Source organism: Aedes albopictus, chromosome 3 (genome assembly GCF_035046485.1).
Source record: "Aedes albopictus strain Foshan chromosome 3, AalbF5, whole genome shotgun sequence".
Taxonomy (NCBI): domain Eukaryota; kingdom Metazoa; phylum Arthropoda; class Insecta; order Diptera; family Culicidae; genus Aedes; species Aedes albopictus.
The window spans coordinates 390,582,150-390,609,375 of record NC_085138.1 but is presented as its reverse complement, the minus strand read 5'-3'; the positions used below and the strand labels follow the sequence as shown (position 1 = coordinate 390,609,375).

At 40.4% G+C, this 27,226-nt stretch overlaps 2 protein-coding genes across 2 annotated transcripts; one reads left to right on the top strand and one right to left on the bottom strand.

Moving 5' to 3' along the window:
• Positions 1–21,884, bottom strand: LOC109410579 (exportin-4). Its single transcript, XM_029875414.2, has 7 exons — positions 21,187–21,884; positions 5,482–6,458; positions 5,236–5,410; positions 3,956–5,091; positions 3,694–3,895; positions 2,973–3,380; positions 1–2,902 (listed from the first exon to the last, which is right to left on the bottom strand). The coding sequence occupies exons 1-7, from the start codon at positions 21,235–21,237 to the stop codon at positions 2,432–2,434; spliced, it is 3,420 nt and encodes a 1,139-aa protein (XP_029731274.2). The 5' UTR covers positions 21,238–21,884; the 3' UTR covers positions 1–2,431.
• A 163-nt stretch (positions 21,885–22,047) lies between these two features.
• Positions 22,048–23,451, top strand: LOC109421151 (zinc finger protein 613). The gene is made up of 2 exons (XM_019695648.3): positions 22,048–22,318; positions 22,378–23,451. The coding sequence occupies exons 1-2, from the start codon at positions 22,151–22,153 to the stop codon at positions 23,332–23,334; spliced, it is 1,125 nt and encodes a 374-aa protein (XP_019551193.2). The 5' UTR covers positions 22,048–22,150; the 3' UTR covers positions 23,335–23,451.
• Positions 23,452–27,226: the final 3,775 nt, after the last annotated feature.

Genomic DNA, 27,226 nt, shown 5'->3' with positions numbered 1-27,226 from the left:
TTATTCACTTACGCAGGATCGATGCCTGGTTCCAAATTTTGTTTTATTTGTTTCATCATTTTACTTCGTATCACTTTTCGGAAAGATAAATTTAAAATCGCTTAGCTAATATTCGTGATTCACTCCCCACAATGGTTTTTCTTCTCTCTTTTGTGTTTCTATAGTTTGCTTCAATTATATCGCTCCGTGTTACTGGTTATTTTGTACTTTTAGAAAGTAATAGATACACCGACACTCATACGTTTCCAGCGTTTGAGCTTCTCCCACACATACACACCCACCGCTGCGCTGTCGGATTGATTTTGCTCATTAATTTATGTGCAAGTTACTAATTATGCAGACATACGTGATTCGCGTGGGTACGTGTGATTATGTGTTCTAATATCGAGTCTTCAACCGCAATGGTCACCGGAAAGTATTGCTATTTCCGGAGGAAAAATTGATACAAATGAGCGCTTTTGTCGGGTGTTGTTTTTTTGTAGCTTTATGGGTAGGTATTTGAAGTTGTTGTACACATGTACGTATATCTCTGACCATGATTTTGTTTAAAATTTACCATCTATTCTACGAAAGAGAGTTTGGGCTGTGGGTATATATGTTTGTGTGTTCTAGTGTTTTTGATTGTTTCAAGAGTGTGCCAGAAAAAGTTTAACAATTCGATCCAATCTCCAGGAGTGAAATGGAATATCTTCTATGTGTGGTAGCCATTAATAAGAAAGGGAAAATTTACCTTTTCCATTTTTGTTTGAATAATTTACCTGTCTCTATTGGGTTTAGGTAAATTGATTTACTTCAGGGAAGAGAATCTGTTTGGCTTACAAATGTACGATACAACAAAACACTTATTTTATGATCGACATAAACGTTATTTACACGACAAAAGAGAATCAGTGGAGATGATGTTCACAACGATTTCACTAATAGTGACTTTTAGGATGTTAGAGACGAAAGAAACAATGGAAAGATTAATGTTTTCTGCTTTGTAATGAAGTATACTCGAGATAGGTATTGATGAATGACATGTTTGAGGGGTGGCAAATAAATGAGACACCACGCCATCACTTTACAATGAATGCACACATGAATGTAACTTTTTAAGAAATGTAGTCTTTGTTCACATAACGATGGTAAAAATCTGATCCTATCCATAAATAGTAACGCTCAATTATAATAATTATTCGGTAAAATATACTCTAGTGTCTGTTCGATTTCTCTTCAACAGCGAAGCGTGTAATAAAGTGAATAAATAATCGAAAACCGTTTACAAAGTACATACCAAGTTCGTTTACAGGAAAACAACTCCATCTCCAAACGTTCATTCGAAAACGCTACATACCGTAAAGTTAATCATCCATTCAAAAAACTATTTCAATGCGCCACTTCATTTCATCTTTTGTATAAATATATAGTTTTTACCTCATTTTGATTCACTACTTTGATACTGTTACTAAAAAGTTATGCAAAAAGTGCGTGTAAAATTCGACCTCAAAACATTGTTTCCTAATCCAACCTCCCTCAGATCGTTTCCCGATTATATTTTATTATGACAATGTATGTTCTGTTACCTAATCGTACCGTGTGAGAGCTTGCTTTTTTTCTTTGAGAGGACTTTCTTTTGACTTTGAACGTAAAGGGTAAACCTACAACTGTTCGAAGTGATTGTGTTGTATGCAATAAGCTTTGCGCATAGTACTTCGAGTGAAGTGAGTGTTCCAATTTCGACAGACTACAGGACAGTCAGTAGGAGTAAGATTAAGTCTATCAACAAGAGAAAGGCCATGGAATCATTTGAACAACTGTACAGTTCTCTACTTAGAAGTGGGAATAGTTAAAGGTAAAGGACAATAACTCATTAAACGGAAACGCTGTGACCGAAATTCGCGCAAAAGTGAATGAATGGCTCTTACAATTCATGCCCCTATCTAAGTACACATTCCTATCTACATTAGTTTTACAAGATCCATCGTTAGCCTCCGCTGTACTACACAAAACACTTGACGATATCCAAAAAAACGTTTCAGAAAATATGCAGCACATTCAAAGAGACAATCACGAAAAGTAAACCCAGAATAACATAACAAATAGAAGACAAAAAACTGCCTTCAGTACATGGCAAATGTAATATATAGTAAAAGTTTTCCTATATAAGTAATAATCATTCGATACCCATCGACCGGATTTTTGGTGTTACCAATTGTTTTTGGTAGGTCAAACACTTTATTTGTGCTCTTCGATCCGTTCCGCTTATCTTTTACTCTCTACGCGTTCAAATGCAAATACATCAGCTGGTACAATAAATTTCATTTCTAAACGTACATTATCACTTTGAGAAGAAAACAAAATGAATAACAGATAGCCATACTCACTGATTCAAAAAGCAACATCCTTTCTTAGTTTACCTGTCATATTCGAATCGTAAATCACACAAGGCTTATTTCTTCACCATAGTACTAACCAACGTGACAAACTTGTCAAATTTATCGATAAACTTCGACTTAGTTAGCCGATTGTTCACAAACTCAATGCTACTCACCATGGTCATGCTGCCGGCAAGATCCTTACCCATACTGGCCTCCGAATCAAACTGCTCGCTGAGGAAGTTGTGCAGCAATTCCTTAAAATGTTCCGGAAAGCAGCAGATGATCACGAACACCGTTCGGTACCAGTCCATCGTGTTATTTAGATCGATCTTCTGGCCAAAGATCATGTCCAGCATCAGCTTGAGGAACGGAAGCAACAGCTGGGCCATCGGCGCTTGTGGGTCCTGACTGAAGTATACACTGTTCGCGTAAATCTCCAGGAACTCCAGACACTTACACTCGATATCCGACGTAAAGGAACTTAGGCCCAGTTCAATCGAACCCAACAGCTGTTTCAGCAGGTCTGGATGCAATGTGGGAATCTGAGGATGAAAACAACCCGCACCCCTGTTGATCAAACGCCCAAATCATAGAAATCAATCATCTACTTACAATATGCGACTTTTCCTCAATAAACGAGGTGATTGTGCTGTAGTACTGCATACAGAGATCCGGGTACTTGATCAGGTCGATCGTGATCAGTGGCACGATGTGTGTGATACCGAAGATGCAAATCTCCGACGACTGGGCGTTGGTTTCGTCCGATCCGGCAAAGTCATCCGTGAAGAGCAACTTCGACGTCAGGTGGTTGATCAGTTTGAGAATGAGAATCAGATCCACCGGGTCGCTATCCTGGTTGGCAGTGTCCAGCGACACACGGTTGGAGTTGTTTTTCACGTAGATTCGGATCACCGAGAAGCAGCACTCCAGGATGGCCGTCCGGATGGCTTTCTCCGAGGACACGTTGGCAATGTTGGAAACGATTTCGCAAACCAGCTCCAAAATCAGCTCGACTATTACCTGCGTTATAAGAAACACGATTTAAGCGTCATATTATATTATAGTAGAAATATTAATGTCAAGTTTAACCAATTACTTTTCCTATAATGCACAGAGATTTACTTATTTGCGTAAGACTTATCGCTAGAAACAGATTTTTTGAATAAATTAAACCATAAACACAGAGGAACAGACGTCACACTCTGCTCTCTGCTATGATCACATTTTTAACACTTGATTCAAACATTTGGTAGTTGGACGATTGGTCATTTTATAATATTTGGTAGATGTTACGTCAGCTTCTCTGTGCCATAAACTATCATTTGCTGCTTACCGTATAGTTGTGATACAAATTCAGGAACGTGGGAATCTCCTTGCAAATGCCTTGGATTTTGGCAAAAATGATCGTCAACGAGTTGGAGTAGGCCCCCTGAACGCATCCGATTAGTTCCTCCAAGATTTCGGTCACCTTGAGCTTAACATCCTCGTTCTGATAGACGGATTGGAAATTTTGATGTGAGATCAATATTTTGTACCTGAAAAAATGCAATCAATTGTACAGAACTAGAATCACCAGGAAAATTGTCTAAGCATACTTGTCTTCGATGGGCTGGAGAATCTTCCCGAGGTAGTCCGCCCGTAGATCCTCATTCTCCACGCTGGCCGCGACCATTACGAACCCTTTCAACAACTTTCGCTTGATTGACACCGGCAGATCTACGCTCTTCAAATCGCAAATCGATCTGAAGAACTCCGAACCGAAGATGGCCTGGCAGCGTTGTTTCCGGCTCAGTAGAACCAAGAACAGATCACACGTCTCTTCGATTACGGATTGTTCCGCCCGAAGATACTGAGCATTTAGGCAAATTTTATTCAGCAAGTAATTTATCACCCACACTGATCCCGGAGATCCAGCTCCGAAAGCTTGCTTGAACGTGGTGCTAACCGTGTCCTCATTCAGCGGCATCAAATACGCATCGGACCACCGCCGCAGGAACCATACCAAGGTGGTGCTCAACTCGGGACTAAGGAACTGATACATTCGAACCTCGATGGCACTCTTCTCCAGCTCACACAATCGAAAACCAGCGGCAATCAATCGAATCACCGGATCAGCATTGACCTCGGCGTTTGGAATCTCTTGAATGTCTTGATTGGGTGATGCCAACAGCTTCAAGCTATTGTTCACATCCGTGACGTTGTTGGCAATGCATTGGTTGCAGAATTGAAGAATCTCCGACGGTATCATTGCTGATTCCCCATCCGCTTCCAGTGCCAAAACGTGACCGGTAATCAACAGAATCCAGTGGATGTCCTCGAAGAGATTCACCAAGGTTTTCGAGCTGGATGAATCCATTGTTTTGGTCGAATGAAGCATATGCAGCTGGGTTCCCAAATTGCGAGTTCGGTTCTCCAACAGTTTTGACAGCAATGGCAAAGAGTGTGACAATATTTCACGTCCAAAGTATCCGATAATGATCAGTTGCTCTTTGAAACGCTCCCGATCGGATTCCTCAAACTCGGCGATTTCGTCGATCGAATCTCCATCTCGACCAACTCCTCGCATGCCATCCGGCGCAGCCAGATGATACTGAATGTACTTTTCGAACATTTGCGTTATGAAAGGTACCATAGCCTCGATAGGATAGTTTTCCTTGTCGTTGAGAATGTGAAGCCAAATCTCCAGCAGGTTACCCAGAGCGTCTATGTATACTGTTTCATCCGGAGTCATCTACAAAGAAAAAAATTGTCGAGAAAAAAATAAAGGCAAATCAGGGTTTTCATAAACATAGATAGTTAGGTACAGTAATCTCTAGTGAAGCCAATTCTATTTGAGTCACTTTTCCGCTGATCAGAAAAACCAATAGGTACTTACAGCTTCCTCCATCGCAGAGAGCTCGATGAATTTAAGGGTCAGTGTCAGGTTCTGCTGCATGTACGCTTCGAAAAGACTATTCGGAAGTCCTTTGATTTCTGCTCGGGGTAGAAGTTGCAGCAGTTTTCTCAAAATGAGTGAAAAACTGTATGCCTCTTTCTCCTTGATTTCGATCCTGCAAAATATGAGGAACCAAGTATTAATTATACATCAAGAAAAGTTTTATTCTACCTCAAGTAAACTTACGTAGAAAGCATCGAAAGAAAATGCGTCAGGTAGTTCACCAAATAGGTCATACTTTCCTCCTTGTTCTCGGTAACTATTGGACCCTTCAAAGTGGACAGCTGCAAAATGCATATCAAAGCCTTTGGCTGTAACTCATCGTTGTCTCTTGTCTTCCAGTATATGTAGAAGAAGATCTCCAACAGTTTAGGCTCAAATATTATGTTCTTCCACTGGGCGTGAAACCGCAGCGGGGGAGCGTGCAGTGCTTTCGTTACCGTCTCCGAGGTATCGATGATTTTCTTGGACAGCGATGGCTGCAGAACACGCATGACTTGTAGCTTGGGAAGCAGGAATCCCCACGTGAGGATAGTTTCCATTACCGAGAGCATCTGCTTGAACAGATACAAATGCATTGAATTTCCAGCGTCGTACATTTTAATTAGTTCTTCCGTCGACTGCAGCGTCATGACAAATACTTTGAGCAGATCCGAGTCTTCAAACTGCTTCTTGGCGCGGAAATGCTCGTATGTGGTAAGACCGGTGTCATCCGACCGGACGATGTTGCAATATTCCTCCAATATGGCCATTATGATACTGCAACTGAGAATCTGCTGTTTCACATCACCGGAAGTGAGCATTTTCTTCGTCTCCTCAATTATTTGCGCCCTCTCGGCGCCTACGTCCTCCAGGCTGGCCCGTTTGATCATGATTGCTACCACCTGGAGCAGTTTGTCCCGAATGAACACTGGAATGTCCCGTTGGATAATGTAGTTCAACAGGTACTGCCGGAGCGAGGCTTTATCCTGATCCGGAATGTACTTCCATTCGGCAATGATAGCTTTCTTGAGGACATCGGCAGCCTCGAACAATACTAGGTCGACGACCGATTTTTCCAGGATCGTCTGACACAGGACGTACGGGGATTTTGTTTTGCGGAAGTTCATAAAGATATTTTCCGACTGTTGCCGTTGCTCCTTAGTAACCACTGTGGGAGGTGCCTAGAAATATAAATATTTTATAATTAATAAAATACAGACCGTGATCATTTCTCGAATTAGATACAAAATATTTCGGATTATTGAATTATTCAGATATTATGTTTTCAATTCAAAGCCGAATTAGAGACTTTTTTACTCCCGCTGATTTTGCCTTGCGTTAAACACAATCACAGAGAACAGACATCCAAGCTGGAACAAATTTTCGTTCGAACGCTGTGTAAGCAGTCAAATATTTTCAGCGTTGTGGACAGCGTCACCTAAGCGGCAAGTTGCCACAGTCAGTGGTGAATTCGCATATCTAGATAAGTTTTTTATTCGCCACTGACGACAGTGTGGGAACTTTGCGATAGCAGCACCATCATGATATTGCCACTTGTGTTGCCATTTCAAATGACCGTTGAATTCCTTACACAGTTTTGGAACTGGACTTGGACGTCTGATCTGTGACACAATGTCGTAAGTAGCGCGCTTTATTGTACACCTTGTAATCAATACAGTGTGTGTTTCTAAGAAAAATAGTTTAAACTACCTTATTATTCGTAATCCTTTCCAAATCAAAATATGTCTCTTTAGTAGCTGTTGGGCATCATATTGAAATGTACCAATACCCGTTCCATGAAGAAATTTTACCGATTATTTAAGAATTGTGTACTTGATTCACTGTCTGAACGAATTTTTGAAAAATGCCAGTCCTCTGAATAAATTATGAACTGTGTAACTATAATATTTCAAAAACGTATCGAACAATGAGAATACATTCAAAAGTTGTTAGCGATTAGATGTTCAAGTTAAGAATTCTTAAATAGCTCATTAATTGACTACCCTTCATGTGATATTGAAATGTTGTACTTGGTCCACTCTGACTGAACATAAAAAATTGGAAATGGTAATCAACAGTGTAATAACAGAAATAACAAATTGCAAACTTCCTGCTCACATTATACAATACTCTTATTAACTGTTGTCCTACTTGTGCATTATTTTTTCATCGAATATGTAAAATTTTAAGTGTAAACTGTACTGCCCCCACTCGCAAAACAGTCCCATATGAATAGGAATCCCAGCAAAGATGGGACTGCTATGCGAGTGGCGGCAGTGTAGTTGGTTGAAGATTTTCCAAAAACCGTTCAGTCAGAGTGGACTAAGTACAATCAATTACTTAGCAATTTCTCGGTTTCAAGCTTTATTTTAAGTTTTTTCGCGATCAACACAGAGCGATGTTGTGATGAATAGTTATTGAGATTTATGGCAAAAATTCAGGAACATTTGTTGAAAAACTCAAAACTTATAGAGTTGCAAGCTTTAAAGTCGTTTTTCTAGAAATTAAGTCTAGATTGAGTTTAAATAAGGGCGAAAGTAACATGAGAGAGTTCTCTTCATCGACTCTCTCTTCTGCAAATTAAAGTGACAAGATGCAAATTCAATCGAACTTTTTTACTCTTAGACGCTAGATTGCATCGCAACCTAGCGATTTATGACCAAAAAGTTCAACCATACTTGCATCTTGCCACTTTAATTTGAAGAAGAGAGAGTCGATGAAGAGAACTCTCTCATGTTACTTATGCCTGTTGAGAAAAACATTTCAATACGTGATTAGTTCAATCACCACCAAGCAGTGAAATGTATTCAATAACAATTTGCCATTATTCATCACTCGTCGTCGCAGATATATCGGGCTATGTCTGCGGAGCTTACATATTGTGCATCCTAGCTTAATCACTCAGATCCTGCTGATCTGAGTCAGCCGCCATATGATTGCGCCCATTTGATTTGTACGCGGCGGCTGACAGCTCCACCCGGCGGCTGCAAAACAGTTTTAGCCAAGGTGCACACCGTGTACAAATCATACGTGCGCGGTCTGACGCGATCTGAGGGTGCGCGTTTCGAACGCAGCTTGCTGAGAATCTAAGATAAGCGCGACAATAATAGATAGAAGGCACATTCTGACTTCAATCTTGCATACAATATTGTATGGAGAGCTTTGAGGGGAACTTTAAGCTTTACATATTGTATGCAGTGATACCTATACAAATGTGCGCAATCCGATATAGAATATACGGATATAGTAAATGTGTGAATAGGGTATCGGGATGCTTCGTTGGCATAGTCCCCTCGTTCGGCCTATCTTAACGTTAACCAAAAACTCAAACAAACACGCCGAACTGGATATCGCAAAAGCTTTGCGCCAAACAACTGTAACATTTCGTTTCAATTTTAGTACTTTGGAGTATTAAAATTGTATGAAAATTTCACTTTGTTTAGCTTTTGTAGACGCCATGATTCTTCGGATTAGTGGGTAGTCTATACACATGATCATAAATGGCATGATTCTGGAATATTTGGAATTGCCTTTTCAATAACTGAACATTTGATGCGACGGTCAAAGATGCTATTTTGAATTTGTATGTTTGTTTTTAACGAATAACAACTATTTTACAAATTTCATGTGGGCCGAATATTGAGGACATTTTTTTCACTATGTACCCAAATCTTGGCCCATCAGTGAAGTGACGTCAAAAACACCGATAAAGTGACGCCAACAACATTGCTTGCGTAAGAACCAGAAAGAACGAACAGAAAGATAGATTTTGTGTGCGGTGACTGTAAAAATATAACACAATAATCGGGTTGCATTGTTTTCGTTACTAAAAAAGAAAGAACTTTAGTTTAAGTGATTTATTTATAGTTTTTTGAAAATTTGGCTCCAAAAATGTAATTTGAAAGTATGATTGGTGAACAAACAGAGATAATACCTCAGTAGAAATATTGAAAAAATGAGATAATAAGTGGTTCTAGTGCATGGAAAGCAATAGGCCAACGTTGTATCCACTAATAGGCCAATTTTTGTACCATAGACCAACGTTGCATACCATCACATCGAATCTTTTCAACTTAGCCAAGTAAATTCTTGAATATTTACGTTAGTTTACTTCCAATTGGTGAAACATACATTGCCTAGAGTGCGTAATAGGGTCAACATATTATTTCTAGTGCTATTAATTCATGAGTTATGGTCAAAATTGTCAAGGCGGTTTGCAAATTAGGCCAAGGAATGATCCATATACCCTACAAAATTAGCAAACTGAACTGTATTAGATATAAGCATCGATATAGAACCATGTACATAATTAATGACCTGACAAGTTGATTTTCAATAAAAGTATCTTAAAACCTGAAGAGTTATCGGATTATTATTTCCTACACAACAAAGGTTATGGGCCCAGCAGCCCAGATCCAGTGGTTAACTGGCCCAGCAGCATCCAGTAGTTAACTGGCATCGACTTCCCAGTGGTTAACTGGCCCAGCAGCATCCAGTAGTTAACTGGCATCGACTTCCCAGTGGTTAACTGGAGGCAGCAGGGACGGAACGGTAGGATCTAAGCCGTTGGACGTAGCCAAGACTGGTTGGACAGACCACTTCCGAGGACTTGGACGAACGGACGGACGAACTCTCGGACAGGATGGCTCAAGGCGGCTACAGTAGCAGTAGCAGCGATGGTCAGAGGAACGGTGGCTACGAGAGGGGAACTCTCGAGCGCACTATGCCGATGACCACTTTCTTCGTTGGTGGAGACAGAGCGAACATCTTCGACGGACAGGAGGCCAGCTTCCCCGCCTGGAAGTGGCGTATTGAGCATCGGCTGATCAAAATGAAGCTAGCTCATACGTTGGTAAGGACGCCCGCCGAAGAAACGTTCTTCGCTCCTGTGCCCGGCGCTACCGTAGAGCAGGAGACAGAGCGGAAGGAAAAGCTGCAGAAACGGCTTGAACAAGACGTCGAAGCTCTTGATGAGATAGTGATGCTCGTCAACAACGAAGTGCTGAATAAGCTGATCGGCTTGGAGTTCGCCAAGGAGGCTATGGACGTCTTGGTCAAGACGTACGAAAAAGCTGGGACCGCTTCCATGGTCAGAATGCGAGAGAGACTATTCTCGATCAAATATCGACACCGAGATTCGCTGCGCAAGATTTTCGACGAGTATGACGTCGTCGTGAGGGAACTCGAACGGATGCGGTCCGGAATCACGCAGGAGGAGAAGGTCCACGCACTTCTCAGTGCGGTTCCCGAGCGGTTCAACCACGTTAAAGGAGCGTTGCTGGTACTCTCCAACCAGGAACTTTGCCAGAAATCCATTACGGATATCAAGCGGATGTTCCTTGATGCTGAAGCTGGGGAAGAAAAGATGGCGGTTAAGAACGTTGCCCTCAAAGCCAAGAAGAGGACGACAACGCGTTGTTTTGGGTGCAACGAGACCGGCCATTTCAAGAACAAATGTCCACTAATGAAGAAGTTCGTGGCGAAGGAGAAGCAGAAGTATAAGGAACAGCAGGAGAACAACAAGCGTGCTTTCGCAATGATGACGCGACCTAACGGCAGCAGCGAAAGGACGGACAACAGCAAACGAGTGCGGTTTGTCGTAGATTCGGGTGCGAGCGACCATATGGTGAACGACGAGCGCCTTCTGGAGGATATCCAAGATTTGGAGACACCGGTGATGATCTCCACCGCCAAGTCCGGCGAGAAGCTTCGGGCTACGAAGACGGGGAAGATGAGGTTGAAGAGCGTTGTTGGTATGAATTCAATAAAGAATCTTGAATTGTACAATGTTCTTTTCGCACCTGGTCTTGAAGAAAATCTCCTTTCGGTTAGAAGGGCGGGTAAAAATGGTAAAAGAGTTACTTTTGCCGGGGAAGAGGTCATCTTTCAATATAAAAAGGAAGTAATTGCTCCAGGAAAGTTCAGTGATGGTTTGTTCTACCTTGACTTTATTTGGGATGGAAAGTCCACGGAATCGGGTTCATGCTCAGCGTACGTTGGAAAGCGGGAGAGTCTTGAGACTTGGCATAGACGATTGGGGCATCTGAGCACTTCAGGAATCGGAAAGCTGATCAAGAAGGGAATGGTTGAGGGCATCAATCTACCTTCCGAAGAGTTAAGCAAAGCAGGCGTATGCGATGGTTGTTTGGCGGGGAAGCAGGCTGCTTTCAAGTTTCAGGATATGAAATTGCCAAGATCAAAACGACCATTGGAATCAAGGTTGCAACCATTCATTTGCAAAGATTTACATTCATTTGCTATTATCTCAGTTCAGAAGCATGCTATCGAAAAACAATGTATGGATGAATTTAACCTTGTAGTTTTATCTGAAAGTTTGCCAAATAACATTGGGGTCGCACACGCGTTCCAAAGTCGTGAGCGAGCTGTGAAGGCAACTTTCCACAGCGTGAATGAAATTTACATTCATCGCGTGGAGAGTTGCTTTTACAGCTCGCTCACGACTTTGGTATACGTTTACGACTCCAATGATATTCGGCAAACTTTCAGATAAAACTACAAGGTTAAATTCATCCATACATTGTTTTTCGATAGCATGCTTCTGAACTGAGATAATAGCAAATGAATGTAAATCTTTGCAAATGAATGGTCGCAACCTTGATTGGAATTGATACATTCAGACGTCTGCGGAAGCATGGAGCAAGAAACATACGACGGCTACCGTTACTTTGTAACTTTTATAGACGACTACACGCATTTTCTGGTAGTTTACCCGTTGAAGCATAAATCCGAAGTCTTTGAGAAATTTAAGGAGTACGAAGCCATGGCAACAGCTCATTTTGAAACAAGAATCTCGATGCTCAGATGCGATAATGGTGGAGAATATACTTCCAACGAATTTCAAAGACACTGTAAGGAAGAAGGGATTCGGATGGTGTATACGGTTCCGTATACTCCACAGCAAAACGGAGTAAGTGAACGAATGAACAGATCTCTGATGGAGAAAGTCAGAGCAATGCTCTACGAAAGCAAGTTGTCTAAAGGTATGTGGGGAGAAGCGTTATACGCAGCAACATATCTGATCAACAGATCTCCAACCAATGGACTAGAAGATGACAAAACACCTTATGAAATGTGGTTTGGAAAGCGCCCAAGTTTAAAGCACCTGAGGATTTTCGGTTGCACGGCCTTCAAACAGATTCCTAAGGAAAGGCGTCGAAAGTTAGACTCAAAAACTAAACCGTTGATTTTTGTGGGGTACGCAAACAATGGATTTAGATTATGGAACAAAGATACAAATTCTATCGAAATCGGTAGAAACGTTGTATTCGATGAGTCTGTCATAGTCAATCGTGAACTTGGATCAGCTGATTCAAACCCTGGGAAATCTTCTGGTCAAGAATTGATTGTGGGTGCACGATTTGATGACAACAATATGTCTAGTGAAGACAGTGAATATCTTGTGGAGCAACAATTGGATAAAGAACCAGAGGAAAATCTGAGGAATGATGATTGCATTGAGGATCGTACATTAGTCAACGATGACCTAGAAAATCGTGATTTTCTTGAAGAATCGGTTGGTGAAACTGATTATGAAAGTACGTATGAAAGTCAAGCTGACGATGAAGATGAGGAGCAGAAATCATTACGACGAAGCAAACGAGAAAAGAAAGCGCCTATCTGGTATTCGGACTACACAGCGAAAGTAGCGGCAATATGCAACGAAGAAATTCCCCAAAACATCGAAGAATTGAAGAAAACCGCAGACTGGGAAGAATGGAAACTGGCGATTAAAAACGAGCTTGATGCATTACACCAAAATGAAACTTGGACAGTGGTTAACTGTGTGCCAAATGGATTAAAAACAATCCACTCCAAGTGGGTTTTTGCAATCAAGGAAGATGGAAGATATAAAGCAAGGTTAGTCGCAAAAGGATGTTCTCAGCGGCCTGGATTTGACTACAGCGATACATACGCACCTGTAGCCAAACTAGAAAGTGTGCGATTGGCGCTAGCGCTAGCTAATGAGCATAAGTTACTAGTGCATCAAATGGACGTCAAGACTGCATTTTTGAATGGAGAATTGGATGAAGAAATCTATATGAGACTTCCAAGAAATGAGAATGGACATGGTCAAATAGTTCATTTACATAAAAGCTTATATGGATTGAAACAGGCAAGCAGATCTTGGAATAAGCGTTTCGATGATGCTATGAAAACAGTGATTTTATCCCTCTTAAAAATGACTGTTGCATCTACAAGTCGAAAACCAAAGGAATAATACTGATACTCTATGTAGATGATATTTTGGTGATAGCCAAGAATATTGACGATGTCTCTTGGATCAAAGAGAAACTAGGAAGGTTATTCCAAATGAAAGATTTGTCGGAGGTTAAGCATTTCTTGGGAATGGATATAAATCGTGATTTTGAAAATCAGACGATAGAAATTTCTCAATCACAATACATTGAAAAACCTCTCAAACGGTTTGGAATGGCCGAGTGTAAACCGGTGGGGACACCATTGGATACAAACACTAAATGGTCAAAGTCTGAGGAGAAAGTTACAGAACAACCCTATAGAGAATTGCTAGGATGCCTACAATATCTTTCAATTACATCTAGACCGGATATTTGCGCTGCGGTTAGCATCTTGAGCAAATACACAAATTGTGCTACAGATTGGCACTGGTCTGGATTAAAGCGAATTCTGAGATACCTACGAGGAACAAGCAATACTAAAATAGTATACGAGAAGCGAAGCGGATTTCCTGCTCTGGTTGGTTTCGGAGATGCAGATTTTGCAAACGATCCCGATGATAGAAAATCAATATCAGGATACGCATTTCAATTTTACGGGAATCTAGTTTCGTGGTCAACGAAACGACAACCGACAGTAAGTCTATCCACCAGTGAAGCAGAATTAATAGCACTTTGTGCAGCAACAAAAGAAGGAGTGTGGTTAACACAACTTCTTAACGAACTGGATGTAGTAATAAAACCATTCATCATTATGGAAGATAGTATTCCATGCATCAACATAGCGGAGGAACCGAGGTCACATCAGAGAATGAAACACCTGGACATAAAATACCTGTTTGTGCGGGACCTCATCAAACAAGGCAAGCTCCAATTACAATTCATCCCAAGCGTAGATCAGCCAGCCGATGCGTTTACTAAGGGGTTACCTAAAGTTACGCATAGAAGATTGTTCAACATGCTGAATGTACAAATTGTGGGGAAGTGTTGAGAAAAACATTTCAATACGTGATTAGTTCAATCACCACCAAGCAGTGAAATGTATTCAATAACAATTTGCCATTATTCATCACTTGTCGTCGCAGATATATCGGGCTATGTCTGCAGAGCTTACATATTGTGCATCCTAGCTTAATCACTCAGATCCTGCTGATCTGAGTCAGCCGCCATATGATTGCGCCCATTTGATTTGTACGCGGCGGCTGACAGCTCCACCCGGCGGCTGCAAAACAGTTTTAGCCAAGGTGCACACCGTGTACAAATCATACGTGCGCGGTCTGGCGCGATCTGAGGCTGCGCGTTTCGAACGCAGCTTGCTGAGAATCTAAGATAAGCGCGACAATAATAGATAGAAGGCACATTCTGACTTCAATCTTGCATACAATATTGTATGGAGAGCTTTGAGGGGAACTTTAAGCTTTACATATTGTATGCAGTGATACCTATACAAATGTGCGCAATCCGATATAGAATATACGGATATAGTAAATGTGTGAATACAAAATTAGCAAACTGAACTGTATTAGATATAAGCATCGATATAGAACCATGTACATAATTAATGACCTGACAAGTTGATTTTCAATAAAAGTATCTTAAAACCTGAAGAGTTATCGGATTATTATTTCCTACACAACAATGCCTTCTTCCCGGATGACACGGCCTTCCTAGCAGCCGATAAGGACCCTGCAATCGTGGTGACGAAGCATGCCCAAAACAGTCTGGAGGAGTTCCAGCGGAAGTGGAGAATTAAAATCAACCCCGCCAAGACCCAAACTATATTCTTCACGAAGAAAAGAGCAGCACGAAATCTGCCCAGATCAGTGGTTTCAACCAATGGAATTCCATCTACTTGGGTGGACGATGCCAATTATCTTGGAGTGTTATTCGATTCCAAACTTACTTTCGGAAAACACATAAATAACGCGATAAGCAAAGTGGACAGAGCGACTCGGTCCTTGTACTCGCTTATAAATCGTCGGTCCAAGTTGCACGTGAGAAACAAAATGTTAGTTTTCAAGTGCATATTGCGTCCGATTATGCTCTACGGTTCTCCAGTATGGGGGGACTGTGCAAAGTCTCATCGTAAGCGCGTTCAAGTTAAGCAGAACAAACTCCTTAAGATGATACATAACTTGAACCCATGGTACCCAACGGAGCAACTTCACCATGTCACGAAAGTGGAAACTGTTGAGGAGTGCATCAGAAGAAGCACTATTAAATTTTCTAATTCGTGCCAGTTGTCCTTGAATCCTCTAATTGAAGACCTTCTAACATAGCCGCTGTGATATTAGATTAAGACTTCTCAGATCTAGGGTTTTTTTGTTAGTTAGTTTTCCCTACATTGCCCAAATACTATTCACAAACATTGCATTCCTATTATATTAGAACAGATAATTCGCAGCTTGAAAGGTAAACCAAATCTCTGCAAATGTAATTGTATAATTGTACACTATTGTTTAAGTTGAAATCGAATAAATAAATTGAATTGAGAATATCAACTTCCAGTAATGTTTGGAATTCCTCCGAGAAGCTTCTCTGAAATATTTTCAAACACTGTGCGCAACTTCACATAAAAAGTGTGTTACGAATTTCATCAGAACAGTTCTCTGAAACTCGTTTGAACCTCATATTTTTGATTGAAAATTTCATCCGCCTGCGAGTTGAAACCCAATTTTGTTCATCAATTCGCAAAAAAACAGTTCTTTTCATAATTTTGACAAAACTAATCATGATTCACGAATGTTCGTTATACAAGTTTGAAAATATATATTTTTTAGATTTCCAGAATCACAGAAACACGTGTAGCAGTCTTTTTTTGTAGCAATTTTGCCAAGGAGTCCACATAAATACCAATTATTCTGTAAAATTAAGTCGATGTTTATGTTTAATAGTGACAGTATTTTGTCTATAATCCTAGACAAAACTTGAACTTTACGCTTGAACGTCAGGGAGTTTTTATGATTCAGTTGACTTCAGAGGATTCAAAATAAATTTTTGAAAATGATTCTGTAGTTGCCTCCGTGGTATAGCACTAATGAGTTGCATCAAATATCTAATATTGAAACATTGGAACAGATGTCAACTAAAATCATTGAAAAAATCGCTGCAGTCTTCTATTGCTACGAAGAATGTAAAAATTGATGGAGATACCAATAAAGATTATTAAAAAAATAAATCAGTTGACATTCTCGACTTGTAATTCAATACTTTTAATGTTTTCCAAGCATTGAAAAAATCGCCCCCCTTTTTAGTATTTTCGCCCCCCTGGGCCTGATTTTCGCCCCCAGGGGGTCGATTTCGCCCACTTTGGGAATCACTGCTCTAGAGCATCATCGATGTTTGACGAACTCGAAACAAACGGAAATAAACAAATATGATGCAATAGTTTTTACAATACAATTGTAATCTCATTAGGAAAGCCCAACTACCAACACACGTTTCAATAGTAGAACTATTGATAAACAATCAAACAACTAATGATTTACAACTGTAAAACTTTTTCGTTGATTTCGAAAACTTTGGCCAATTTAGAATATATTTTGTTCGAGCACTTTTTTCGAAAACGCTTTCTTGACATAAATAGTTGTTCGAAATCGTGGGAAGTAAAGGGTTAAAACAATCCATTATTTCATGTTGAAACTACCAAAGGGTTAATCCTTTATGAAATTGTTTATGTTTGAAATGATGCTGAAGTTCTAAATTTATTCACACATTCGATAATGAACTAGCAAAAAATTGAGAAAAGCAAGGTTGTACAGGATCTGAATCGATAATTTGAAATTAGCTTGCTCATACAGATTATCGATGATTTGCATAAAATTCAAATATGCTCACCAAATTTCTCTCAACAATCATTTTCCCGGTCATCATCTTAAATTCCCGGCTTTTTCCCGCTTTTTTCCCGGTCGTTCTGAATTCCCGTCTTTTTCCCGGTTTTCCCGTTTTTCCCGGTTCGGTGGCCACCCTGAATGTTTGGTATTTCATGCGCCCCCGAAATGTTTCAAAAGGTTATGGAACATATTTTGGCAGATTGTGAAAATGTAGTCAATTATATTGACGACATAATATTTTTTGGCGAAACAGAAGAGGAACATGACATGGCATTGGAAAAAGTTCTAAAACTACTAAAGAGTTGTAATATTTTGCTGAATAAGGACAAATGTATTTTCAAAGTTATGAAAGTCGAATTCCTTGGACATTTAATGTCGCCAGAAGGAATTCGTCAACTGTTAGTAAAGTCGAAGACTTACAAAAATTTCGAGAGCCACACACATCAAAAGAAGTCAGGAGTTTTCTTGGACTTGTTACGTATGTTGGAAAGTTTATTCCTGATTTGGCTACAATCACGGAACCACTTCGGCAGTTAATTTGCACGGAAAACAAATTTATTTGAACAATAGCTTTGAGCACTTGAAAAGTTTGATATCGAATGTAAAAACGTTATCTTTCTTCGACAATACATTGAGAACACGAGTGATTGCGGATGCTTCACCTGTTGCTTTGGGAGCAGTATTAGTTCAATTCGAAGGAAACACTGATGTTGATCCTCACATAATCAGCTATGCAAGCAAAAGCTTGACAGCGACAGAGAAAAGATATTGCCAAACGGAAAAGGAAGCGCTGGTGTGGGCCGTGGAGAAATTTTCAACGTACCTTATTGGTCGAGAATTTGAATTAGAAACAGATCACAAACCGTTAGAGATCATATTTTCTCCATCATCTACGCCTTGCGCAAGGATTGAACGATGGGTACTAAGGCTTCAATCGTTCAAGTTTACTGTAAAGTACCGCAAAGGAGCAGGAAACATTGCAGATTCTCTATCACGACTAGTAATTGGAAATGATCCGGTAGAGTTTGAAACTGACAGTCATTTTTATGTCCTCGCTGTTCAAGAATCAGCAGCCATTGATGTGGGTGAAATCGAAGCAGCTACTCTAGTAGATCCCGACCTTAAAGCTGTTAAAAACTCTCTAACGTCTGGCAACTGGAACAATCCTTTGGTAAAATCGTACGAACCGTTTCGAAATGAACTAGGCATGATAGAAGATACAATTGTACGAGGGACCAAGTTAGTTGTACCACAAGCATTACGGCCAAGAATGCTTCAACTTGCGCATGAAGGACATCCAGGAGAGTCGATTATGAAGAAACGATTGCGGGATCGTGCATGGTGGCCAGGAATGGATCGAACCAAGAGATGAACCAGCCTAGGGCTGAAAATCTCTATAATAAAGAAATAATAATAATAATAAGAATGGATCGAGAAGCAAAAGATATTGTTACTAAATGTGAGGGATGTCGATTAATAGGACTGCCAGGTAAGAAATAAACCAAATTTGGGCTGAGAATCACTATGTTCAGAAGGTGATAATAATAGTAAGGATCAACAGGTAAGCCCCTTCCTATGAGTAGACGAGAGTTACCAACGAAACCATGGATTGATGAGGCTATTGACTTTATGGGACTACTGCGGTCAGGAGAATACTTGTTGGTGGTTGTGGATTATTTTAGTAGATATAAAGAAGTTGAAATTATGTCAAAGATCAATTCTCGCGAAACAATCAACAAGTTAAACAGAATATTTACACGTTTGGGATTTCCAAGAACCATAACACTCGACAATGCAAAACAATTCATTGGAAAAGAATTTGAAGAATATTGCAAACTACACGGTATTCACTTGAATCATTCAGCGCAGTATTGGCCACAGGAAAATGGATTGGTAGAAAGACAAAATAGATCGCTTTTGAAAAGGCTACAGATCAGCAATGCATTGAAGAGAGACTGGAAGAAGGATCTTAACGATTATCTACTCATGTATTATACGACACCACATTCAACCACCGGTAAGACTCCAACAGAACTATGCTTTGGGCGTACAATAAAATCAAAGATACCATCAATTGAGGACATTGAAACTACCCCGGAATCATCAGACTATAGAGATCAAGATATGGTAAACAAGCAAAAAGGGAAAGGAAGGGAAGACAGAAGACGTCACGCTCAGGAATCTGATATTCAGGCTGGAGATACTGTATTAATGAGGAATCTACTGACGACAAATAAACTCACAACAACGTTTGGAAAAGCGAAATATACAGTACTGAAACGCACAGGCGCACGAGCTATAGTAAAGGATCAAGAAACAGGAGCAACATATGAAAGGAACGTTTCACACTTAAAGAAGATCGTTCCGTCTACATCTGACTCAACATTTGAATTTGAAGACAATAGTACCGTTGCCGTATCCAGTTCGGAAGAACCAGTAACGCCAACGTCGGATAATGAAGATTCAGATTTTCAAGGATTCTCGGGCGATGACGGCGATGGCATGTTTGCGGGGATGTAAAGAATAAGCCAGTAATTTCAGATAGCATTATTAAATTATAAACATTAAACTATATTGTAATATTAAATGAATTGAAAATTTCTAAAATCTTTATAAAAAGAGAGATGTGCTATCATTGTATAATAGTAGGCTATGATAAGATGAAGAATTAATAAATCAGATCATTGTATGTGTCAAAAGAGTACGGACGTATTGAATACGGATTATCACAAATACCTTAAGGACATTCCGCCGATTTGCTTCAGTTCTCTCTGCGCAAACACGTCGGAAACTTGTTCAGGCCGTGATTATGCCTATATTCACATACTGTGACATAGTGTATTATCACGGTCTGTCTGCAGCACTTAAGGAACAACTTCACCGGTGTTACAAATCGGCTGTACGGTTCGTCTATAGTCTGCGACGTCGAGATAGCTGCTGTCAGAAACACCATTGTGGGCCACGACCTACCGACGAACTACCATCTACGTACCTGCAGCTTTATGAAACGGGGGTATGATGACAACCTGCCCGATTACCTCCAGAACCACCTAGCTCGTGGTCAACAACAACGAACACGGTCGTTTATCATCCCCAGACATACGACAACGAGTGGTAAGAGCGTGATGATTGCCAGAGCTTTATGCTGGAACGGTCTACCTTTGGAAGTGAAGCAGAAGCCAACTCTAGCTGCTTTCAAAGCAGCAATCACAAGATTAAATTAAAATTCTTTGACGAGTTATCTCGTTAAAATGTAAACTAACTTTAAGTCAATTTGTTAAGTTCAATTCTGGATCCTTAGTATATTTTTCCAACACCAATCCAATATCCTTGACCTGATGTATAGTTTGTAAAACTAATAGGCTAACGTACCCAATAAACAACAAATTACAAAAAATTGAGGTCGAAGCATTATCATTTTCCAACTATTGAGAAGCAGTTTTTTCTTTCAATTAAATCTATGAACATAAACGTGTATATACCAAAATTATTAAAACTTGCATAGCAAACATATCTTGGTACGTAGTACACTCTGCGAATGGGTAGCGTAAAATGCAATCGTTCGCCGCGTGTCTTTCAGCTGTGCGGGGGCACGAAAGCATCGTGCGTGAATGCAACATCGAACTGCAACGACGGCGTAGTGTTATTGTTGTACTTGTGTGTGCGAGTGGGTGGGTGGATTTCCATTGCACGGAAAAATCAATAATATTTTGTTGCTTTGTTTTGGTTACGCGCTGGCAGTCTTCATGGAAAATCGAGAATTTTATGGCTTGTTTAGGTCATGAAACTTCCGAGTGCGTTCTGAATAGGGAAGGTCGAATTCCGAGACGTTACATTCAGAAGGTTTTTCGTTTTCTTACCATTATGATGTGCGCGGCCGTCTCCAAATCCTTTAGGTATGATTCCTCCATCGTTCCGCAATGTTTTCCTTGTTTCCAAAATCCAAATGAATCTGTTCGATACCAGTTTTCTTCAATGTCCAGTCAATCCTAATTGAGTTCACTCAGCTGATTGTTGCTTCAGAAATCCTATAAATTCTTGAATCACAAAGGGAGAATTCCCACACACCAGATCAAAAGGAAACCAAAAAAATCCACATTTGGAAAATCACAATCGTTGCCGGCGAGCTCTTGGCCCCATCCGGAAACCCCACTTCAGAGTTCTCGTTCTCACACGTTCCAGCCGTAGTAAACTTTTCCGCCCTGTTATCGCTCTGCACAATAATCCAGTTCCCGTTCCTGCTGGCTGCCTAGTGCTCCAGAATGGGGTTCCCTGCGCGGTGGTGGTGTGGTGTGGACGGTGAAAATTTTCGGGCTCCGTTTGGGGATCGTCACTCGCGCGAACGAATTTTCCACTCTAGGTACTATGCGACGGCACGGGCACCCACGGAAGGTCGCGCGGTTTCGGGATCACTACGCGTGGAAATGTGGCTGCGGGAAAACTAACGAAAAATAAAAATTTCCTCACTATTTTTCACGCACAATGTTTTTCGGACGAAGAACAGTGGAAAAGTGCGAGACTTCTTCGTCGTCGCCGTCGCGAAAGCAACTCGAAGCTGAAGAGAAAGAAGAAAATAAGCAAATTTTGACAGCTTGGCGCAGTGGGATTTTGGTACACCGGAAAGCTTCACCGTGTGCTTCACACGAAAGATTTTCCGAAACTCTGAACGTCATGTTTTCTGGGTTTGTGTTTTGCTCGTGTTCTTCTAGCGGTTTCTGTTTTGCTTTGTAGTTCGTTACAAGGACGCCAAAACAAATTGAGTTCCTTCCTTTTACCGCTGAAAGAATTTTCATTAAAAGTTTTATTAGGATAGTTTCGCTAAAAATGACCTCTAATCGGATAAAAATGATACACAACAGCAACTTCCAGGTGTGTCGTTTTTGTTTGCATGCAAATGCCACAGATTTGAGTAGTATCTTTGACGAAATCTCCGAAAATGTGATTGCCATGAATCAGACCATTCAGAAAGTTTTAAAAATGTTGGAAATTCAGGTATGTGATAGAAAATGCAAAAAAAAAAATTCTTTTCTAATCTTTGATTTTTATAACAGATTTCGTCCGGTGATTTACTTCCTAAACTCGTCTGCATTAGTTGCCGTGATACATTGGTATCCATATCCCACTTTCGAAGAAACGCACAAAGATCGTTCGATTTGCTAGAAAAGGCTATGGAAACGAAACCCGGTGATTTGACCCTAGTAAAGAATTCCGATACAGAGTTGTCATTAGAAGAAACATTCGATGGGTTGGAACCGGACGCCGTCGAAGAATATGATCCGCATCAAGAGACAGCCGTAGTGAAAGAGGAACTAGAAGTTTCGACCTCAGCGTTTTCAATAGTGGAAGTTGAGGATCAAGCCAAAAACGAGGAGTATTTGGAGGAAGACTTTCTGGAAGACGACGGCTTCATTCCGGTGCAGGACGATGGACAAATAATAGTGTATAGCAAACCCAAAGCTCCCAAAACTGCTCGCAAACCCAATGCGAAAGTGTGCACCATTTGTGGTGCAAAAACAACGGCAATGTCGGTGCACATGCGAACACATACAAACGATAGACCGTTTGCGTGCAGCATGTGCGACATGAAGTTCTACACCAACGGAAAACTGCGCTGCCACTTCGATTCGGTGCACATCGGCGAGCGAAAGTTCAGCTGCGAGATCTGCGGGAAGTCCTTCGTGCTCAAGAAGAATCTGAAAGCCCACATAATGTCCCACTCGGCCAAACGGGAGCACGTGTGTTCGCACTGTTCGAAAAGCTTCCTGTTCCGGTGGTCACTGACGGCTCACGAGCGAATCCACACCGGGGAACGGCCTTACGTTTGCACATGGCAGAACTGCGGCAAGAGGTTCGTTACGGTTTCCAATTTGATTCAGCACCAGAAAACGACCAACCATTGGAAGGAAGCGCCGGAGGAAAAGTGTCCGCTGTGCAGTAAGGTCTTCCAGACGAAGGCGTCTCTGAAGGCACACAATACGAAGACGCATGGCTTGGGGGCTCATCAGTAAGAGGAACGTAAGTGATTTGTCTATCAGACCATTTATTATTTAATGTTGCTATCTGAATCGAATCTGGTTTTAACTTATACGTTGATAAAATTTGAGTGAGGTAGTTGTAAAAAGTTATATCAGACAAATTTATTTATTGTGAAACAAATCCAAATATTGTTTTCAGGCCGGTCTATGGTCTTGATAACGACATTTTTCAAATCATGCTGTTGCGAGGCTGCTGGTGCCAATTATCGCGTACGTCGGACGTGCTCTCGCTTCGCTTACAAAGTAATCATGTGTGGTGCAAGAAAAAACACCCTCGTAGTTGATTTTACCGTTCGGCCGGTTCGCCCGGATGTGAAAAAGGTGCAGCAGTTTTTGGAGGAAGAAATTAAACTTCAATATTCCGATGTTGAAAGCATACAGTTGTATCAGCACCGCAACTGTGTGCTCATTGAGATGAAGAGCTATGAAATTGTCTCACGCTACCAAGTGGAGAACAATTGCAAACGGGCAATGCTTTGTGCGGGAAAAGAATTTCGCATCCCCGTTTACGTCGATTGTGATTTCGTGACCGTACGAGTACACGATCTTCCTCGGTCAATGGATAATTCCATTATCAGCAATCACATGCTGAAGTACGGGGAGGTAATTTCCATACGAAATGATACGTGGAAACACTATTTTTCCGGAATTCCAAACGGTGTGCGAGTGTTCAGAATGCGTTTGATTCGTGACATTCCGTCGTTCATCACCATCGAAGACGAAAGGACGATGGTTTCCTACATCAACCAGCCCAAACTATGCCATCAATGCGGCCAACCGGCCCACATAAATAAGACGTGTGCGGATTCCAGTTTCTCAACTCTAGCTGTAAACAGGCATGAGTCAGCTAACGGGACATCCGGGGAGCTATTTAATGCAACCGATTTCCCTCCTATCAACAACATCGAAGAGCCAGCACCCGATACAAATGAACCTACAGCTGAAGACCGTAAACAACACAACAACGAAGACTGGACCGACATTGAAGACAATGGATCAAGTACATCATCTGATTTCAACGTTGTGGCACACCAAGCGTCGGCGATTTACTAAACAAAGAGAGAATGCAACAAAAAAAGCTTGCCCTGAGCAGGGGTCCCCCAAAACGGACCACAAAGTCACACCAGTCGACACTTTGTCGAAAGAAAAGAATGTTTTGAAAAATAAGAATAGGAAGAGAGTAGTTTTTACTATTTATAATCCTAAATAAGTATAAAGAATATTGGCTCTGTGAAGCTGAAATCGGCGGGTGAGCCTTGAAATAAGCGTAATAGATAAAAAAAAGACAGCACATAATTGTTTATCTTGCATGGTTTAGAACCCCAACAAACATGTTTGCTGTACAAGAGTTGAATAAACCGATCTTAAGCAAACTTTAGCTTAAGAAACTGTTATTAAGCTAGTTTTGTTTCTTATGAAGATTGGTCCCTGTAACCAAATTTATCGTTTTTCTACAACTCTTAAATGTACTAGTCAATTATGAAACTAAATATTTGAAGGATCATTTTGAAACCTATTATTTGACTAACATATTTGAAAACGCGACCCATCTTACTCCACCACATTTTTGCGGAGGCAAGATGGGTCGACTAAGAGAAAACTCAACTTTTATTAAATCTGCTATTTTGATTAGCTACCATACACTGAAAAAACTTTTCACATTGTTTTCATCTGTTTTCCCCATGGACTGTTTCCATATGCGTATCCATTGAATTATATGGGAATATCACATAGATTTTGTAAAGTTATGTGATTTTCCAATAGCAGTTATGGGATTTTCTAATGTTTTCCATATACCGTATTGATTTCATGTGAAATTTCCAAAGAAATTTTCATTGGAAAATCCAATAAGGGTTATATAGTCAAACTAATGGAAATTTTCCATGTGATATGTGATTTATTTTTTCAGTGTAGGAAAGCTTGAGTGTATAGGGCACTGCATTGTTTTGATTTTATATGGGATTTTGACGTTTCTTGGCCTTGTTGTTTACAAAATTTCTGTAGGAGTGAAAGAGACGGAAAGAATTTCATGCAGTGCCCTATAGTCTTCGATCTTCAACCTAACTATCCGCTTCAATTACGAACAGTTCGTTTTAGTCAGTTCGCTAAATGTTCAGCTGTGGCTCGATATGCTCCGACCATAGGCTATGCTACTCACTTGTAAAGAGTTACACTTGGATATTATCTCGGCTCAGAAGCATGTATCAAAAATTAAGCATATCTTTACCTACTATAGTAGTTTTATGCAAAAGTTTGCCGAATACAGTAAGGGTCGCACATTTTACCAAAAATTTGTGACAGAGCTATGAAAGCGCCTTTCCTCCAAGTGAGTGTAATTTACATTCACCGTGTGAAAAGTTGTTTTATAGCTTTCTCACGGCTTTGATTAACTTGATTCCCCTGAAATCGATCTTTGACCTTTTCATTGCAAGAATGGGAACGTAAGTCAGACTTCCTCCGTCAGATCGTCAGCTTTCGGTATATGTTCACTAAAGCAGGGATGTACAACACTTCGTGAGCTTTACTTCTGAAACGTTTGTTTCCTGATCCGCACATTTTACGATATCACTCTTTGCATGGGACTTTGACTCTGAACCATCTGCTAATAAGATACACAGTGTACGGCTCTTCGACATACTTGCTGTCGTTCAAGTCCGTGAAGAAGGCTCGATTGTTCGTCTTATGACACGTGATTCACGTGTGTCACTATCAATATACCGGCCGGCTGCTTCCGGCCGAATCTCCAGTGTCGTCAGGAGGCTATTGTAGGACTCAGGTAAACTTTTTAACGGCATAATAATCTTCATCGGGCTTTCAAGACCTTGACCGGAAAATGAAAGACAGTCGTACAGTTCTTCAAGTTCAAACAAATGTTTTTCTCTGCTGCACCTTCCCGGATAAAAACTAACCATAGGGTGTTCGGTGAAAACCATTCCTGCACCATACAGTGTACCAGCTACAATAATGTATATTGATAATGAAATGGTTCACTAAAAGCTTCGCACATTGTAGCTACTATACATTTACATTTGATTTTTATGTAACAATATATTATACTGTTTTTCTTACGTTTGAACCATTCACTTTTCCAAAACATTTTTTTTTCCGTGCATTTTTAATTATTTATTCAGTTTTAGATTTTTTTTCGTGTTTTGTTTTGTTTATGTTTGTGACTTTTTTGAAAGGAAAGAAAAAAGTGAATAAGTTAAAACATCAATTTAAAGTCAATAAAATGTTTAAATAAGTAGTAAACCAGATGTCTTAACTGCCGTAATTCTGCAAAGTGACGTAAGCGCCATTCAAAATGTCGATATTTGTTGGTATATTATATGTAATATCTGGTGTAAAAATAACACTGTGGTATGCCTGTTGTATTAGAATGCAAGATCTAGTCGTAATCTATCATCTATGGAAAGAAACTTAGAGGAGGAGCAAGAGTTTTATGCATAATAACCAAAAATTGGGCCAAAACTATCAATGTCGCTTACGTCACTTTGCAGAATTTGGGCAGTTAAGAACTGCAGATCCAAGAGATATGGCGGGTTATGTATGTAGAGTGCGATGAGAGGAATACGTTTGACGAACTTTATCTTTGACGTAGAGCCATCTTTAACATATGGACTGGACTGAATACTGAAAGAAATTCTAATATAGGTTCGTCTGTGGGTTCGCTTTTTAACCTTACTTATACTTGAATCGAACTTGACAGTTTTCTCATGAGTTGTTATGTATTTCCCCGTGTATTTCAAACTTTAGTCAAACTGGAGCCTCAATATTGCAATAACGGTTAAGCACGCTGTAATGATACTTATGTACCTCGTCACCCACTTCATGCAACTACATTAGTGGTCTAATAATACTTAGC